The sequence below is a fragment of the Garra rufa genome, chromosome 17, assembly GCF_049309525.1.
Source record: "Garra rufa chromosome 17, GarRuf1.0, whole genome shotgun sequence".
NCBI classification, from domain to species: Eukaryota; Metazoa; Chordata; class Actinopteri; order Cypriniformes; family Cyprinidae; genus Garra; species Garra rufa.
This window is the reverse complement of record NC_133377.1, coordinates 30,628,432-30,643,154: the sequence shown is the minus strand read 5'-3', so window position 1 is coordinate 30,643,154 and position 14,723 is coordinate 30,628,432. Positions and strand designations below refer to the sequence as shown.

The following is a 14,723-nucleotide window of genomic DNA, read 5'->3' as shown; positions in this document are numbered from 1 at the left end:
ATTAGTAATATGCATTGCTAAGGACTTAATTTGGACAACTTTAAAGGCAATTTTCTCAATATTTAGATTTTTTTGCACTCTCAGATTCCAGATCTTCAAATGTATCTCTGACTAAAATTGTCCTATCTTAATTAATTTTACATCAATGGAAATTTATATAGCTTTCAGATGATGTATTAATCTCAATTTCAAAAAAATTACCCTTATGGTTGGTTTTGTGGTCAAGTCTCACACATTGTTCCACCCACATTAAAATGTAAGTACAACTTTATGTACATGTATATGACTCTGCATGGCAATAAGAATCTAAAAAGTATGATTTACTAACAGCTGCAATAAAAAATAGTGATTATTTTAAGGATCCTTTGGTTTAGCCTAAAGACCTTTGCCCTAAAAGACAATTATTCATAAAATATGCTGGACAGATACACTGCATCATCTTTAAAGCGTCCAGTCTAAAAAAAGACACTACTGCAGTGTGAGTGGGACGGCCTACAGTTGCAGTGCCCACACTTCAGGAGACAGGGTTGGGACAAGCTGGGTCTGACTCAAGCCTTTGAACCACCCACTGGTTACGCACACTGGGCCTGAGGGAATTAGCGGTGGTTAGGACTTTTCAGATGTCAAGTCATTTTTTTTTAATTTCACCTGGCAACCAGTCTGGATTTGAATAATAGCATTCACATACTGGACCCCACCCTGTCACTGCCCTTCCACTGCTCCCGGAGCAGGTATGGAAAAGAACAAATTTTATGGAAATGATTTTAACAAAGAAAAAAAAAAACTAGCCACAATTCCATCCACTAAAAAGGCTTCAGAATTTCTTCTGAATTAATTCAGTCACAGATTGGAAATAAAGGAGGGTGTGTGAATTAAAGTAAAGGGAGGTGATTTTTACCGTTTGTGGGCAGGTATGTGAAACGCTGGTACTGGCTTCTCTTCCGCTTGCCATTGCACACATAGAAATTCACTTGAACTGGATTGGATATTCTTTGGTTCCGGTATGGCGGGATGTTCACAAGCAAAGCCACCTGAAATTCAAAATATGAACTGATATTGAAAAGGTTAAGCCAATGTCAAGTCAGTACACCTTTACTTTTATTTATATAGTTCTAACAAACAATAGTGTCATTATTTAGCTCTAGTCAGTTCGATATTGATTCAGTTCAGTTCAGTTCAGTAACTGTGTATAAAGTTCATCAAGTATGAAACAAGTTAAGTTTAGCTCAACAGTTCAGATTAATAACTATTTAAAATTTGTCAATTATAAAAACAAGTTCAATTCAGCAAAAAGCAGATTAACTGAAGACTGTAGTGTTATAATTTTACTCAAGTCAGTTTTTTTAACTTCAGTTCAATAACAGTTTCAAAGTTGCAAAATTTGTCAAATATGAACAGATTTGAATCAACTATAAAGCAGCCCTACTGAAGACAGTAGTCTCATTTTTAGTTTGGCGTTGATTCATTTCAGTTCAATAACTGTGTAAAGTAAATTAATTATGAAACAAGTTCAATTCAGCTCAACTGAAGACAGTAGTGTCATTATTCAGCTAGAGTGAGTTCAAAGTTGATTCAATTCAGTTCAATAACAGTGTCAATGTTGTAAATTTGTCAATTATGAACAAATTTGATTCAGCTATAAAGTAGCTCTAAGACAATAGTGTGATTTTAAGATTAGTGTTGATTCAGTTCAGTTCAATAACTGTGTAAAGTTCATCAATTATGAAACAAGTTCAATTCAGCGATAAGCAGCTCAACTGAGAACAGCAGTGTCATAATTCAACTCAAGTCAGTTCAAAGTTGATTCAACTCAGTTCAATAAGTTTCAATGTTGCAAAATTTGAACAACTTTGATTCAACTACAAAGTAGCCCTACTAAAAACAATAGTGTCATTTTCAGTTCAGTGTTAATTCAGTTCAGTTCAATAACTAAAGTTTATCAATTCAATTCAAAGTAAGCAGCTCAACTGAAGACAGTAGTGTCATAATTCAACTAAATTTCAATGTTGATTCAATTCAGTTCAACAACAGTGTTGATGTTGTAAAATTTGTCAATTATAAAAAAAAATTCAATTCAGCTAAAAAGTAGCTCTATCAAAGACAAGTGTCATTTTCAGTTCAGAGTTGATTCAGTTCAGTTCAATAACTGTTTAAAGTTGACCAATTACAAAACAAGTTCAATTCAGCTAAACATGTTCAGTTCAGCTCAACGGAAGACAGTAGTGTCGATTTTGTCAAATTTGTCAATTAGAAACAAATTCGATTCAACTACAGAGTAGCTCTAGTGAAGACGGGTGTCATTTTTAGTTCAGTGTTGATTCAGTTCAGTTCAACAACTGTCAAGTTTATCAATTATGAAACTAGTTCAATCAGCTCAACAAGTTCAGCTCAACTAAAGACAGTAGTGTTGTTATTCAGCTCGAGTGAGTTCAATGTTGATTCAATTCAGTTATAAAGTAGCTCTATCGAAGACAATAGTGTAATTTCCAGTTCAATGTTGATTCAGTTTAGTTCAATAACTGTGTAAAGTTGATCAGTTATGAAACCAGTTCAATTCAGCGATACGCAGCTCAACTAAAAACATCAGTGCAATAATTCAACTCAGTTTCAACGTAGCAAAATTAGTCTTTTATGAAGAAATTTCATTCGTAGACAATATAGTGGCATTATTCATCTAAATTCAGTTCAAGTTCTCACCTGGTAGTGTTATTGTTGATAAAATGACAAAAGATTAAATGTCTTTTAAACCCCAACTAAGCACGTCAGTGGCAAGGAACCCAAGCTCCATAGGGTGACAGAAATGGGGGGGGGACTTCATTGGGGAACCAGCTCTCCTCTGGCCAAATAAATGAACAATGTTGCTGTGGTAGGCCAGTTAGGATGCTCAAACAACCAGAACAATGTTTTTATAACACCACAAAGCCACCATGATGGTTACTTCTAGTAGTACTGAAGATTAAGCATGGAAAACAGAAAGTATTTTAACACAATTTTAATGAAAACTGTTTTTAGACACCAAAAACCTTAACAACACCATCTCCGTTATTCAACCTCACACCAAGTGCTCCATCCAACAGTTCGGGGCAGATGAGGTTCAGACAAACCAAACTGCATGCAGCAGACAGTGTTATTTTTGCGTTTCTCACCCTGAATGAGAGAGTGTCCGGGGACTCCGTCCAGACAGTTTATTTCCCCAGCGCTTCTCCCCTCTCTGTCTCCAGACACCACTGAACTTTTGACCGCTGAGCCGTCTGCGATTATAGCTACAGTATGAGAAAGGTGCTGGGAGTGTCAAACTGTCTATCTCCCCCCAACCTCTTCTCCTCCACCCTGAGATGAACCCTGTGTGGCTGAGAGGAGATTGATGGAGGTGCTGTACAGTAGCCAGAGAGGAAGTCATCAGTCTTCTGTGCAGGTTTTTGAAGCATGTGCAGGTGAGCTTCCCGACTATTTATATTAGCACATCGCCTTAGCCGCAGAGCAGAGCCAGACCAAGCACAATGTGTTAGAGAGAATTTCATCCATTAGTCTGATCCGCAGCTGTGCTCGGGTCCCTTGGCCCACGGCAAACTCCAACAAAATGCAGATTTACTTCGGTAAAAAGTACTTAAATGTGTTAAAATGGCAACAATACACCCATGTACCTTTAAATCCAACATGAACTGTATTTCACAACTCATTTAACTTTTCTAATGTGACGTAATTCTAAGTGAAACAGCATATTCAATGAAATTAAGGCAATTCAGGTCATTTGGCGGCTTCATCTTGGTTACGCCCAAAAGAAGCTATTTTGTAGGTAAAAGGCCTGCAGTTTTTATCTACTTCACTTGAGAAAGACTGAAATCTCCCAAACTGACAAAGATGACATTGTTACAAAATAGTAATATAATCTCAAAATGGTAAGATAAATCATGCTAAAACTATTTTAGGCTGGTTCAGTTAATGCACATGTATTCTACCATTTAAAACTTGAGGGGTGATTAAGTTTTTATTCACACCTTTTTTCACAAAGGATGCATTAAATCTATCAAAAGTGACAGTTAATAACATTTCAAAGTTCTTTTGAACTTTCTATTCATTAAAGAATCCTGAATAAAATATCACTGTTTCCCAAAAAATATTATGCAGCACAGCTGTTTTCAACATTGGTGGTAATAAGAAATGTTCATTGAGCGAATCGGCATATTAGAATGATTTCTAAAGGGTCATGTGACTCTAAAGATTAGAGTAATGATGCTGAAAAGTGAGCTTTGCCATCACAGGAATAAGTTACATTGTAAAATATAATAAAACAGAAAACTGTTATTTCAAATTGCAATAATTATATTTCACAGTATATTTACTGTATGTTTGATCACACTGAATACACAGCGTTTTTTAAGAGATCGGAAACAAATGAAAAGTAATTTTAAAATTGTCATGGACAACTTAAGGCCTTACTCTCCCATTATGACTTTTCCTGGAGCTTGCACCTAATCGCAACCGACCGAATAGTCAAGCTCTTCATCTGCATACAAACATCACAATCTATAACAAATTTCAAATGTTGGTGTTTCTATAAAAAGAAAAAAAGCAATGTGACTTTAATAAAGATCATGCTTGCTTTATCTTCTGGATTTGCAGATGAATGTGCCGATTGTGAAAAGACAAACATATCCCTTCCAACACTTCAAGCCAGCTTACCAAACTAAAAGAGCCATGTGGTTTAGACTGTGTGAGAAAATGGTTCACATTAAATAAATATACATATACACACACACAGCAGGGCAGGGAGGGGCAGAAATCAAAGGCGTCCTTGTAAAAAATTGTCTAACACATTAATGCTCCATTCAAACAGATGGTCCCCATTCACTCGCTGAGCATTGAAACCAGGCGTGGAGGCTCTCATAAAGTTATGAACCAAGAGACACCAGACAAAGGCTAGCTTTCAGGGAGCTTTTGGCTCACGAAGGGAAGAAACAAACATTAATTCATCCTAAAAAAATATATGACAGCTATAGAGCTCTCTTCATTTTATCATGAACACATGAGCTCAGACAGAAGCTAATAAAAATTTGCCGTAAATTTGAAGGAATTTCGGCTAGCTCATTTTTTGATAACAGGACCCAAACTCGCATTTGAAAGTTCTGCCGAGAAGCAATTAAAGAGTCACTACGCAATTATACATTCTCTTTACGAGAAACTACAAATACAACGGCAAATAGTTGGGGCTTTTGCTTTGTGAAAACATTCGATCACATTCCGGAACTTTATTTAAACAAAATGTTTCTTAGGTGGACGATACTGATGGTTAAGACCTTTAGAATGGGTCTCTTCCAACAGTCTGAGTTCTACAGACAGACATGTGCTACCTAAGAAGTGTGTGTGGTGTGGGGAGCAGGTGCAGTGTTTCACACACAAACACTGTCTAATCCCAGAGTCTAAACTGTGGTCCCTGAGCTCTCACAGAAAGAATCTTCCATAGAGAAAACAAGGAGCAGGCTTGCGTGTGCGAGTGTTGTGTGTATGTGTGTGTGTGTGTGTTTCCTCCGGAGAGCAGAGAGTAGGGCTCAACACGTACATTATATCCGCTTTAGATGCAAAAAAACAACCTGTTTGCCTCAAACACAACAACACAACAAAAAATCGTACTTTTGAACTCTTTTTGTTGTATATTTACGCACATATCTGTATTATTTAGTTTGTAGAATTCTTAGGATTTCATCTTGCTTACTTTCTACTCGTACAAATGGTGAATAATGGCAGACTTACAGATTTGGATGATTCTCTGTTGACTTTGGCTTCCATTTCCCATACGTGATGGCCATCTGCAAATAATAAATAAAAAGAGCACACATTTATAGCATATCATTAACATTCACCTCACATATGCAAAGGAAAACACCACAGCTTCAATTCTGAATTTAACAGAAATTGTTGTTTTATTTGATCATACAATGATGGAAATTCAAAAGTTTGGGATTTTTAATGTATTTTAAAGAAGTTTCTTATTCTCAAAGGTTGAGTTTATAATGTGAAGTATATTCAAAGTATAATGTGAAATAAAATTACGATGTAAAATAACATTCTTCTATTTTAATATACATAAATGTAATTTATTTCTGAGATTAAATCAAATTTTTTCAGCATCATTACTCCAGTATTCAGCGTCACATGATCCTTCATTAATCCTTCTAATACGCTGATTTATTATCAGTGCTGCTTAATATTTTTTTGGAACCTGTGATACTTTTTTTCAGGATTCTTTGATGAATAAAAAGAACAGCATTTATTTAAAATATAAATATTTTCTAACAATCTACACTACTGTTCAAAAGTTTGGGGTCAGTACATTTTTATTCTTTCTTTTTTTGAAAAAAAAAAAATTACTTTTATTCAGCAAAGATGTGTTAAATTGATAAAAAGTGATAGCAAAGACTTTTTAAAAAATATTTATATTTTGAATAAATGCTGTTCTTTTTAACTTTTTATTTATCAAAGAATCCTGAAAAAGGTTCCAAAAAAATATTTGGTAGCAAAACTGTCGCCAACATAGATAATTCTAATAATAAATCAGCATATTAGAATGATTTCTGAAGGAGTAATGGCTGACTAAAGTTTTTTGTTGTATGTATATTAAAATAGAAACCATTAAATATAACAGTTTTTTACTGTATTTTTGATCAAATAAATGCAGTCTTGATGAGCGTAAGAGACTTATTTTAAAAAACGTCTTACTGATCCCAAACTTTTGCGTGGCAGTGTATCTCTGAAAACAACAAAACACATTTTAATTTTTATTTCGTTTTCATCCCTTTAAAACTTTATAAACCTATTTATTTATCTATTTTTTTTTTCTACTGTGTTGAGTCACCACTTATAATCCAATGTAAAATCTGGGTCCTGAAGCAAAACCAGTAGAGACCCACTGCCGCAGACAACCTCAGTATAACTTTAAAAAGGCAGAGATCCCTAAAGTCTTTCTAGAGCTATCGCTATACTGCAGTCAGCCTCGCGATTACATCATGTCCTGTCTGCCTCTGACCCGCTTGGGCAGATGGGGGGCTGATGCAATCCTAATGATCTTACCAGAGCCAAGAAGTGTGTGTGCGTGTGACGTGCTTTTGCTATGGGGGGACCAGTCGCTTACATCAGCCCCTTGTGGAATCTCGCAACTCATGACAAATAGTGTCTGAAGGGTCCAATAAAAGGCTTGGTAAACTCTGCTTCAGATAATGAGCAGCGGCTGTTTGGCTAAAGAGCGTGCGGCGCGCTTACGCGTCACAGACTCTCATCTGTCCTTTCTCTCGATCGCCAATCTCTGGCTTATTTTCTCCCTATTATAAAAAGTTTTATTTAACTATTTTCAGCCTCCGGTTTCTCTGCGCAAACAGGCTTTCCCACACAAACGCTGAGGAACAAAAGACATATTAAGGTTTCGTTTGCTATTTTTAGTTAAGACATCACTGAAAAGACGTTTTTACTTAGGCCGTAAAAGCAGGAGAAAACCGCAGGGTAGTTTGGTCACAGCAGCGACCCGCTAGGGCAAACCACAGACACACACACGAAAATATAAAGCATCATTGTGTCTAAGACGGAATTGAAGAAAAGCAAGCAGGCAAGCAGAAGAAAGGAAATTCTTCTAATTTTATTCCAAACAATAGACGACGCATCTTTTTAAACTTTCCATTGGCTCGTCCGCTGTCATAATTTTACATAATTGCATATCGCTATCATACATTTCACATTGATGATGCTCCTGGGTTTAAACAGAATTCGGTGGAAAAGACTGTATTGGTTTTCCATGATCATTTTCGATGACAAATATGCTCCAGTAGACCCTGAAGACCGTATTCCTAGACATTGAGTGCTTTATTTATACCACGGAGAAAGATCAAATGTATTGTTCTCACCTCTTTGAAATATTTATATGAGGTCCCAAGCTTCGAGTCAGACAAATTGCCGGTCAAATTTCAAGACAAATGACTTGTCAGGTTCTTATGAAGTTACTCAACAGCAGCTTATGCGGCGAATAGATCAGAACGGCATCAGATTTAGAGGCGTGCTAACAATACTGGAGCAACGTCTGATTGCGATGAATCTGGCAACGGCGGTCATTTTCCATTAGAGGTTCTCAAACTATTCCAGACGTATTATTCAGACTTTAAAGATGGAATGCTGAGACTATTTTGATTGCGTTTTAAAAGAAAGCTTAGACGGTGGGGTCTAGTTTTCATGGGCAGACAGTGAGGGCATCCCTGGCTAGTCGCGCTGCGGTCTGTGATGTGGTGGAACGGTCTGTCATTACTGCTGGAAGGTAATGTGATGCTAGAGGGAACCTCCATTCCCACTGTCTCCTGCTCTCTCTTTTGTTCCTGCTCTTTTTCAGATCAGTCAGCAGCCAAATATATCCTTATTTTGACGTATTTATCACCATTCAAAAGCTTTTTTGGAAAAAAATGAATACCTTTTATTCAGCAAGGGTGCATCAAATTGATCAAAAAGCGACAGACGGATGTAATGTTATAGATTTTTATATCAAATAACAGACTGCCCATAAGTTTTAAACAAAACGAATTATATCTCATGTTTAACCACTATAGAGACATCAGAGCCAGCAGCAAATTCCAGAGGATCTGGCCGAGGTAAGGCTTCTCTCGGCAGGTTAATGAGAGCTGAACGCCTGAACATTGAAGCAAGTTTTTTCAAATAGACATTCTTTTTATTAACAAACTGCATATTTGAAGTCTAAACACATATATTCTCCCCTAAAAATCTTAAAACTACATTCCGTGACAAAATCAGTATTATTTACAAAATTATAGCAAAATTGGGTGTCCGCCATGACACACACTGTGAGAAATACTGCGAAATTGTGAAATGGTTGGCATACTGATATCACTAGAATATCACACTCAGCCAATCAGATTCGAGGGCCAGAAAGAACTGCTCCTCGAATTCGTAATTATATAAACATCAATTTGCACATTGTTTGGAAAGATGTGTAATTTCAAATCCAATCCAAATAATAAGGCAGCATGACCTGTCCTTCTCAGAAAAAAAAATCCCAGAATGCACTGCAACAAGCTCAGTTTTACTTAATAACGAATCCATTATTATTGATTAGTCACTGCAGCTCTAATTCTCTGTAAATAACATTCTCTTTCACAGTCTTCAGTCACTCTGTTGCCCAGCATTTCTCTCGCTCTCCTCATCTCTGCAAATGTTAAACCTTTTCTCTGAGTCTTCCCTCCAGTGGGGCGTCCTTAAGTGCTAGTGCAGGACTGTGTAGCCTGCGGTCATAAGAGCCCTCTTTTCTACTCCGACCGAGCCATGTGAGTGGAATACCTGCCCGCACTCTGCGCCGGAGAACTGATGAGGACACGCTGTACTTCATCTTGACAAGGTGCTCAGAAAATCCTCTTGCCTAAGACTCAGCCACTAACCACGTCATATCAGAATACTTGCTCAGGGAGAAGCAAACAAGTCCATTACCAATAAATATCCTGAGTTATTTTTCTTCAAAACTAAGGTCAAACTGACATAGTTCAAATACCAAACTCTAACTAGGTTTTACATGTGGTTACATGTATAGAAAAACTGTAGCTGACGGCTGCTTACCAGGGTGTTGCTATGTAATTGTGAAGACATTCAGAATGGTTTTCAGCCATTTCTATGTCATTGCTAGGGTGGTTGCTTATGGTATGTGGTCTCTATGATATTCCAGTTTCTAAATATGGGTTTAAATCACACATTTTTGAGAAATATCTCTGATTGCTTAGAAAGCTGCCAGTTCCACAATGATTTACATATTAAAAATTAAACATCTGTCATCATTTACTCACTCTCACGTTGTTTCAAACTTCTATGAGTGTATTTCTTTAGTTAAACATGGTATTTTAAAGAATGTTGGTAATCAAACAGCTGCCAGTAGCCATTAACTTTCATTATACAGAAAAAAAAAATACTATGGAAGTCAATGGTTACTAGTGTTGGGGAAAGTTATGCATTAGTAATGCATTACAATATTGTGTTACTCCCCCAAAACAGTAACTAATTATGTTAGTTACTTTTTACAGAATGTAATGCGTTACTTTACTTATGTGTTACTTTCGTGTTACTTTTTAAATCTGGGAAGGGCTTGCTTGTGAAACGTGAATAAAAGTGAAACGAATAAGCCTCAGGCTGAAGGAAAAATAAAATTCATGTCTGTACAGTAGAATGCATGAGAACACTCTTCAGGAATAGAAAAACTATGAAGCACAAATGTTAGTTTGTGTCATTTTTGCTTAGTATGGTTGAACTGAATCATCAAAGGTCAGCAGCAAAGACATTGTTTAATAAAATGGGATTAAATACATAAAGGATATTTGTGCTATGTAATAATTTAATTAGTGCAGGTTTGTGTCATATTCTGAGTTAGCATTTTTCTGTTTTCATTCATTTAGAGGAATACTGAATGTTTATATGCGAGTGAGATTAATTAAAGCATGTTCACATTTAGTCTAGAACTACAGTAACATCATGTTTGGTCAAAAATAGGGGAAACAGTAACTGGCATTACTTATTTGAAAAAGTAACTTAAATTAAAAAGTAATGCATTACTTTGCTAGTTACTTGAAAAAAGTAATCTCATTATGTAACTGCATTACCAAAACATCAAATGCTCAGATGAAAGACACTAGTACATGTTTGGAACAACTTGAGTGTGAGTAAATGATGATAGAATTTTTTTATGCCTTATTTATAAGGCACATTTCACAAAAAAATTTAAACAATGTCATCATTTACTCACCCCCATGTCATTCCAAAACTGTATGACTTATATTTTGAAGAATGTGTCAATGTTATGATGAACAAAACAACATTGGACCCTGTTGACTTTCACCGTATAAAAAAACAACAAAATTTTTTAAAAATAGCATCTTTTGTGTTCTACCGAAGAAAGAAAGTCATACAGGTTTGGAATGGCATGATAGTGTGCAAAGGGTGTGTTTTGAGTGAACTATACCTTTAAAGAGATAGTTCAACCAAAATGAAAAATTCTGTCATTCATTACTCACCCTCATGTCGTTCCACAACAGTAAGACTTTCATTCATCTTCAGAACACAAATTAAGATTTTTTGATGAAATCTGAGCTTTCTGACCCTGCATAGACAGCAACACAACAGACATTTTCAAGGTCCAGAAAGGTAGTAAGGACATTGATAAAATGTCAACCACAATGTTATAAAGCTACGAGAATACTTTTATATTCAACAATTTCTTCCTTCTGGGCCTTGAACGTGGTATTGCTGGGTTTAGAAAGCTCTCAGATTTCATCAAAAATATCTTAATTTGAGTCCCGAAGATGAACAAAGGTCTTACAGGTTTGGAACAATATGAGGTTGAGTAATTAAATTTTCACTTTTGGCAGAACTATCCTTTTAAGTACTAGATACTAAGTATTACTGATAGCTAGTGGTACTTGTCTCAGCAAATACCGCTCAAAAACTTCAAAAGCCAAAAACTGTTTCTGGATCAGCTTGTACTTGCCAAACTCCTCCTAAGCCCAGTTCAGAATCAAAAGCCCTGTTGTGTTGTTGATTAAAGTGGGCCACAAAGAAAGAAATCTTAGTGCCCCGGGCGGTCGGGGTAGTATGCAGTCAGGGAGCTGGGTGGTGCTGGTGGTGGTAGTGCGCGTCCAAAAGCCTCCCTCAGACTGTTGTACAGTAAACACACACAGATGCTGCAACGCAGACCTGCTCGCCACAGCGTTGTGAATAGACTCCCTTGTCCTCCCTGAGCTACAGCAGAGAGCGACTCCCCCTCCTCCTTTGGGCAAAAGGGATCAGCGTATGGCACGAGAGAGAAAGGGGAGCTCAGGCTGGGATGACCCTAATTGCAGATGCTCAAGCGAGCCAGTTTTCCAGAACGTGCTAATGAACAGCAGCTGTGCAGTCTTCAGGCGAGGAGCGCTGCTCTTCCATGCCACGTTAAAACGCTACAATGTGCTTGAAAAATAGCCATTTTCATTGCCTTTAAATGAAAAACAATAAAAGGCGCCAAATTCTGCCAGCCCATTGTTGTGGATGGTCTGTTTATGAATGTCTAATATTATTTTTTGTTGCTCCTTAATGAGGAGACAATGCAGGGATTCCCTGAGGCTTGTGGCCGCGATTGGTTTGTTTGTGAGAGTGCGCCATTGTTGCCGAGGGTTGTTGAGGACAAGCCAAACCTCAGGGCTCCTTCACACGGAGGTTATTGTTCTGAAGTGTGAAAGGCGGACTCCCGCATGAGATTTTCATTCACCGAGCTTTTCTACAACAAACTCATCTCAAACAGAAGACCCATAGAAACGACTCGCAACTTACAACATTATTAGCGGTGCTTGTTAAGGCCCTATTACTATTGCTAATAGGGAAGGTTAGGGATTTGAATAACCCCTTTCGATTTCTGACAGGTGGATGATAAAGAAAAAATAACACAAAAAAAGACAAAAAACAAAAGAGATAATAACAATAACAAAAAACTAATAAAACGATTATTTAATGAGCAGGTCATATGGGTTTTTGAAAAATATATTTTTAACAGTTTGTAACATAGCTATCTTTCAATGTAAACAGTCTGCAAAGTTAATAAGCAAAAAGTGCATTATACATAAAGATATTGCCTCTCAAAAGAAATAGTCGACTCAGAATCGCCTAAACGAGTCGTCATATTTTTTAATCTTCTGCCTGTTACCGATATACGTCACTAGGTAACACATTAGCATAATCCCTGCTTGCCCGCGAAATACGAACAGTCTGACCTGCCCACAAACACTTCAGCTAGTTAGTTTTTACATAATGTCGAGAAGACGCTGTGTTCTGCACTCTAAAAAGAAGTTTGTTTTGTTTTCATTGCCAAAAGATGATGATGTGAAGAATCAGTGGTTAAAATTCTTTTTTTTTCCATGATACCACAGCAGTACAATTCGAACCTTTTGTTGTGTACTCGTCATGTTACCAAGGACTGCTTCTCTTATCTTGACTTTTATCTTCTTTGGCTTCTAATTTTCTTTACTTGGACTAACAAGCGTCTCCCCACCACAACCTGTAAGTACGACTGATACGTTATGTGTACATTTTCAAGGGAGTGCTCAAAATATCTATTTTTTGAGCTAACATACCTAGTGCAGCTTTAGGTTTCCAGGTAAACCAAGATATTACTGTCTTATTAAATAGTCCTGATAATTCGCTGTGAACCCACTACTTCCTAAGAATGTGTTGATTAATGTAGTCGTTGTTCTAATTACTTCATTTAATAAAGAATATAACTTAGACATATTTTGGTTTACAAACTGTGTTGTTTCTTTAGTTAGTCATGTTAGCACTCGGCTAACACATCCACCATTATTTTTTTGCTATGTCTTTACAGTTTAGCTGCTAAACTTTAGCTGTGGGCATGATTCGCCTGCATAAGTGTTAAACAAAATGTTTTTATGTCATTGTTTTAAGAATGGTTTGGAGCACTATATTATTGTTTTATGTAAAAGTGAGGGTTGCCAGGTTTTCACAACAAAACCTGCCCAATTGCTACTCAAAACTAGCCCAACTGCATTTTAAAAGGGGTCCCACGTTAAAAAACGAATTCTGTGGTGTAAAATACATGCTTTTGTTGGGGTTCCCCTGGTAAAATCACATTCCAGAGGCTTAATATGACGTTATTGGGGTTGCTTTAACCCACGAACATCAAAAACAACCACTGACTTGGCTACACAGGTGGTAGCGCTCGCTACCTTGCTCAAGTACTCCTCTCTGTGTCAATCACAACAGGCTTGGCCAGCTGACCAATCGGAGCAGAGCAGGCTTATGGAAGGCAGGGGTTTACAGACATTACGCTTAAAGCTGCTTTTGAACAAACAGTTTCGAAATCATTGACAAATGACTATAAATAAATGTATATTCTGAGAAAATGGCAATGTTTTCTGACCTTAGATGCATTGAAACCTGTTGTAGGGGACTCCAACCAACTTTTAGGACAATTTAAAAAAAAATGACCTGCTCGTTAAAAATCAACAGTTTTTCTGCAAGTAACATTGTTACTCCAGTAAATGTTAAATGGCTGCTTTCACATGATGATCTTTGCTTCAGCAGCAGCTCCAAACAATTAAATGAAGCAGTGAGAATAATTCAAACTGTTAATTCACAAATAAGTTTGAGACTTTTTTTATGACTGTCCCATTAAAAAGAATCAATTCATAAGAGTCATTTGTTCGCAAATTGACAACACTTCTTGAACTGCTGTTGCTGTGATTTTGAAGCACTGGTGCATACACCTCACAAGATATTTGACAAAGCTGCATACAGACACAAGTTTTTGCATGTGGATTTTAAATGATTGTTGCAATATGTAATTGTTTTGTTGCAGTTTTGATCATTTCTGCAGCAGTCTGACGTTACCAGGTACTTGAGTCTTAACCAATATTGGTGGTTGATGCATCTAAAGTGTGAAATCAAACTACCATCTGCCTGTTCAGCATATGATTATGTGCAAAGAAATTGGTTGAAAAGGTATTTATGGACAAAAGTTGAGACCAATATTCACCTGCACTGTCTGGAACCACCCATGACTGCAGACAGATCTAAGTCAACTAACTGTTCTAATGAAGACTGACTCACACACACAGGTCTGTACCTGGATAACTTAATCTAAAGGGTAAGAATAAGATGCTCCAGGTCAAAGCACAGTGCCACGGCATTATCATATGCACTCACAGACC

At 36.9% G+C, this 14,723-nt stretch overlaps 1 protein-coding gene across 1 annotated transcript in view; it reads right to left on the bottom strand.

Annotated features, from left to right (window-relative positions):
• nfatc1 (nuclear factor of activated T cells 1) overlaps positions 1-14,723 on the bottom strand; it is a 55,680-nt gene that overhangs the window by 19,446 nt on the left and 21,511 nt on the right. The window contains exons 7-8 of the mRNA XM_073821725.1: positions 5,752-5,807; positions 899-1,031 (exon numbers count right to left, since the gene is read on the bottom strand). Of these exons, the coding sequence (XP_073677826.1) occupies positions 899-1,031; positions 5,752-5,807 (189 nt within the window). The remainder of the gene's footprint in view (positions 1-898; positions 1,032-5,751; positions 5,808-14,723) is intronic.